The sequence below is a fragment of the Rhopilema esculentum genome, chromosome 18 (genome assembly GCF_057945365.1).
Source record: "Rhopilema esculentum isolate cy_ngs chromosome 18, ASM5794536v1, whole genome shotgun sequence".
In the NCBI taxonomy this organism is placed as follows: domain Eukaryota; kingdom Metazoa; phylum Cnidaria; class Scyphozoa; order Rhizostomeae; family Rhizostomatidae; genus Rhopilema; species Rhopilema esculentum.
This window is the reverse complement of record NC_142832.1, coordinates 3,204,982-3,210,246: the sequence shown is the minus strand read 5'-3', so window position 1 is coordinate 3,210,246 and position 5,265 is coordinate 3,204,982. Positions and strand designations below refer to the sequence as shown.

Genomic DNA, 5,265 nt, shown 5'->3' with positions numbered 1-5,265 from the left:
ATAGTGATGTTGGAGTTTTTTGTCGTTTTTATCTCAATCATAACATCTAAAGATTGGACCATCATATTTTTAGTCCGTTTACTTTTGCTCTGATGAAGCCTCGTATGCCGTGGCGAAATACAAGCCATTACTGATTTCTATGTGTGTTTGTCGTTGTTTATTCTCGTCGCGTTGCGGTGTTACTTATTTACTACTATTTAAAGGCAATCTGTCACAACGTTGATTGATTATAAGAACAAAGGGATTTTTCATTGTTTCCAGTCTTTCCTTTAATTTATCGCATTGTAAAGAATATGGCGGAGCGCTGGAACCGTGTTTAGGCTATTGTTCCAGCTATTGTTCTCGTTAACCAATCCACAACGAGACAGATTGCCTTTAAACGCTGGTTTGTCTGCCCAAAAGTCCTCGAAAGTTTTCAAAATACCTTTGTTACTGAGAATGAAAATAAATGACCGCTGGGAAATGAAGATCACTGCCATCAAGTAGAGAATATGTTCGTTATTTTGATATTTGTATCTTCCATATAGGAATATTTTCCATGACTTTGGTGTTAATACGCTGAACGCTTGGGTTTTTTATTTCTGAAGAAATTTTGTACCAATAAAGGCTTTGATTTGACGAAATTTGGCATAATTCTCCAAATATGATTAAGATCTATAGCATAAAAAAGCAAATAGGCAATCTTGACCGTTACTTTCTTGATACACCAGTTCTATTTGTGATCTCGTTTTGCAAAAATCGCAACTTCTTTGTACTGAATTTTTGACTTCAGATTCGATGAAAGTGCCAGAAACTGTTCGCATGCGCGTTTCTCTGATGCTGGTACGCCTGACATTGATCTTTGACGACAACAATAAAGTTAAAAATATGAACATGATTAGCGATTTTCACTCGGAGCGATTTTTGCTACCAAATCCGACTTAGGTTTTCAAACTTTCTATCATCTTAAAGTCTACATTCCATGACAAGCAATGCAAAAAGCACATCTGGACTCACAATATTGAGGTAGATCTTCATCTTAGCTCCTAAAATCGGACAATAGATATTGTAGTATGTTTCCAGGAAATTGATTGCTGGCGCATTCATTGCCACTTGCCAGTATACTAACGATCCCAGGTAGCGTTTCGAAAGCTCACAGAATAATACAAGAAATTCAACTCTCCCCCTTCTGCTTGTTACTAAAATGAACGTGTTTCTATGCTCCATTAAACCTCTTTAAAACCTCATCAATATAGGAGACTAGGCTGCCCCTGGCAATTTTTGCTGAACTCGCTAGCTCTTTTCAGGGGGTTTGTGGTGAATTTACAAGTGAAAATTTATAAAGATGCACATAACGAGACTCCATAGGCTCAAGAATTTTTAAATCAGAAGAAAAGATTTATAGTTAAGTAAAAATTGCCATTTAAAAAATGGCGAGGTTGATTTGGAGATTAAATGAAAAATATATTTTAAAAAGAAGGTCTGTCCGGTAATTAAAATGGCTGCATCGTTGTAAGGTCATATCTGCTTGGTAATGGAGGCATCCATTTAAGAGGACTTCGTTTTGCTAACTTAAATTTTTAGAGTTTATTAATCATAGTTTACGAATAAATAAACGATCTTGCACTTAGCTCTTCATTGTATTTGCATTGTACGCAACTTAGGAGACTTAAAAATTAAGGAATTCAAAGATGGACTTACTTGCTGCAAAAATAAAAACGATTAATTGCCAAAAACCAAAAAGCATTGTCGTTCCGATCGTGGATCCATGGCTCGTAACAATTAAGAGTCTGAGGACAAGTTCAAAGGACATCTAGTTGGAGCCCAGAATTTTCGGTTGCAATAAATCCGGATTTCTCAAGAAACAGATCCTCTCCTCATCGCTCATGTTGGGAAGGAAAGTACATCTGATGCACTGTTTTCATTCCCACCTTCATTTGCCATCATTTTCTAGACTCTAGACGATTTCCCACACTGTGAATTAGTTGTATATTTATGATCTAGCTAATACTAAGGAAGCTTTCTACACTGAAAAACAGCCTAAATAAAATAAGCAGATTCTATTTGATGATTTCAGTAAGTTTTATATTGTCAACGCTCTCTATATCTTATTGTTAATTAACTTTTTAATTAGTTTTACACCCCTGGTTCAAGCACCCTGCACATTTGCTTCTGCGCCTGTGCAGCAGTCTAGGTCATTCCCTCGCATCCTGCAGGAACAAGTCGTGAATGCTGAACAAGAGCAGGGAGGTGAATTTTTTCTATAAGAAACAATATAAGCATGTTTTTATTGCGAGTGATTATTCTACTTGTTGGTGTGCATTGCTACATTTTTCTTTCTGCGCTTATTTATCATTATCTGGAGCGACCGGGTCAACTGGAAACGGTAAATCACTTGGAGCAAGTCGTGGAGACGCATTTTGTCCCGAGTAGGCCAAAAAAGAGCAAGCAAGAAATTGTAGACGAAATCAAGACTGCTTTTGAGAAAGATGACCAAGTTGAGAAGCAAAGAGCTTTTAAAAGTCTTTGGAAATGCTACCTGTTTTCACTGACGACAATTACAACCCTTGGTAATTAAACATATTTTGCGATTTGCTTGTTTACTCGAGGGGGGAGATGGTTCGGGTGACATTGTTGAGTCTATAATAAACTGTAGTTTTCCTGAACGTGAAGGAGAAAGAAATCAAAGCAATAGTTGTGCAGAGTTTGAATTCTTTTACCAGTGGGTTATGTTTTTCCTCTAGTAACATTTTGTGTATATGTTATTTTATGTGATATGCCCCATGAACAAATGTCTAACTTTTTGTTTATTTCAGTGAACTGTGTTGTCATTTTCAATATTTCTGTTTCAAGTGAAAGTTTTGCTAAGGGCAGTTCTCAATAAAGATGAAAGTTACATAAATAATGCAAATTTCCTTTAAATATGTGCACCACAAAATTGTTGAAAAACAGTACTAGTCTCAAAAGCTGTACATATTTGTTCTGCAAAAAGCAAAGTTTCCCTCTAAGATAGTTTGGCCAGCTGTCTAGATTTCTGGTGTCATACTTGTTTTTATAGGCACTTGCTGCTGTTTGCTCTTTCAGAATTGAACTCAGCTACAAATGATTTTTCAAAAGTGTTATTTGATACCATTGTTGCATTGGCAGGTGGGAAATATGAAGACTCATTCAAAAAGATATTGCTTTAGAGATATAGAGCAGCTGGTTATCAAGGTATCCAATGTAAAAGGTGCTGGGATATACAGCGGACCCACCCTTCTTTTTGTATTCACAGGCCTTCTTTCATTCTATTAAGATTGGGCCAAAAAGGGGAAACAGCATACTGATCAGGGACAGGCACTTGGTCAAATATGGGGGGGGGGGCAAACATATTGTTTTGACAAAATGACATCATATTTTTCCATTATTTAAAAACAAAAGACCATTGTCCTCCAAAATATTGGTTGGGCAACTCCCCCCCCCCCCTCACCCCAGATGTCTGCCACTGATACTGATACCCCTTTGTCTAACACCCTTCAGGTTGTGAGACACTTTTTGATCTATGTTCTGATATTTTATACTCTTGAGTAGTGTCAAACGAAAAGCTTAAAAATGTTACAAAATGTTTGCTTTTTCCAAAGACACTTGACAATATTTTTATCGTCTGCAGTGTAATTTTTTTCTGATAAGTAGGAATAATTTTTGCATTAACTTCATGATCTAAAATTTTCTTTGTACTTTTTAGGCAACAGTGGCTTATATTTACAATCAGATGGAAGTCGTTTGTTCTTCATCTTCACAACTGCTATTGGGATCGTTCTCTATGTCAGCCTGGTTCATCACATTGGAATAATATTGTTCACAATTTTCAAAGACAGTGTTGAGTTTTCAATTAAACAAAGGTTTGATGAGCGGCATTTTATCCAATATAAATCTTTTTCTAGGCTTGCCATCCTTCTCTTTTCCTACTTAATTACATTCATGTCTCTTCTGGTTATTGGACTTGGGGCTGTTATGTCTGGTCATGGCTATCTATTTGGTTTGTATGTTGTCTTTGACTCTGCCTTTGCTGTGGGCAATTTCAGTATTCTTACCTATGTTTACCCATGGAATGAGATTGGATTTGCCTTATCAGTGAATTTGATTATTTTGATGTCTTTAAGTGTTATGTACACTTCAGTCTACCTGACATTCCAATATGCAAGAGGAAGTGATTTTGATGAGTTAGTTAAATATTGGTGGAACTCTGAGGATACTGGACATGATTATAAGATGATCAGCCAAGATGAAGAGAGGCCCTTTAAGAAGTTTATGAGTCAAAGCAAACCAGAGGCAACCAAAGCAAACAAAAAGATAGAGAGTGACAAAGCCCCCCTTATTATGAAGAATAATGAATATGATGGAAACCCCTTTTTAAGTGATGATGATGATGATGATGGTGAACAAGAATGTGGCACAGACAGCATTTCTGGGAAAGGACCAGACTCCTTAACACCAGCATTTCTGAGCACTGTATCAGAGAATGGAGAGAGAAGCAACGGGCTTGTAAAGGAAGCAGAAAGCGGAACAACAGAGGTACCTAGGGACTCACAACACTAAAGAACTATGACTGACTGCTCATTTATTGCAAGGAGTTAGTATTAAAGAACACTGTAAGTGGAGATATCTGAAAGCTATGGCTTTTTCAAGCCTTGTGCTGACCCTAAGTATTGAAAGCAAAGCCAGCCATGATGAACTAATCAAAATAGTATTTTTTGATGTTGCCTTAGATTATGCCAAGATATTATATCCTTCAGTTCTTAGACTTAAAGAATCCTCAAATTTTTAAGACAAAGTTTAGTATTTTCAAGACGAAGTATTTTCAAGACGAAGTATTTTCAAGACAAAGTATTTTCTTTATTGTAGTTTAGTATTAAAATAGTATGTTTCCGTTTTCGGCCTTAGTCGATATTTATGTTAATTTATATATAGTTTTATCAACAGTTTGATTTTAAGGCATGGCCAAGGAAAGCTGATCGTTGGAGAGTGCTGTGGATGAATAATATTATAATCATTATTTTCAATCATGTGCAATTTTATTGCATATCATTTTTGGCCTCAGTATTTAAACTGTGCAATATTTAAGAAATTTGTTTATGAAATTAGAATTTTAATCATTTAATCACATACAGCTCATACCAAAAAATATTTTGCTATTGACATGAATTGTTATCACTGCTTCACAGATTCTGCCATTTAAGAGGAACTAGCAAGGCAACTCTTGTTTTACCAAGTACTATTTGAACTCTTTTTAGAGTATTAAATATT

The 5,265-nt window shown here is 35.9% G+C and overlaps 1 protein-coding gene across 1 annotated transcript; it reads left to right on the top strand.

Annotated features, from left to right (window-relative positions):
• The first annotated feature begins 2,171 nt into the window (after positions 1-2,171).
• Positions 2,172-5,142, top strand: LOC135696667 (uncharacterized). The gene is made up of 2 exons (XM_065216140.2): positions 2,172-2,549; positions 3,704-5,142. Exons 1-2 carry the CDS (start codon positions 2,261-2,263, stop codon positions 4,555-4,557), a joined length of 1,143 nt encoding a protein of 380 aa, XP_065072212.2. The 5' UTR covers positions 2,172-2,260; the 3' UTR covers positions 4,558-5,142.
• The last annotated feature ends 123 nt before the right edge of the window (positions 5,143-5,265 follow it).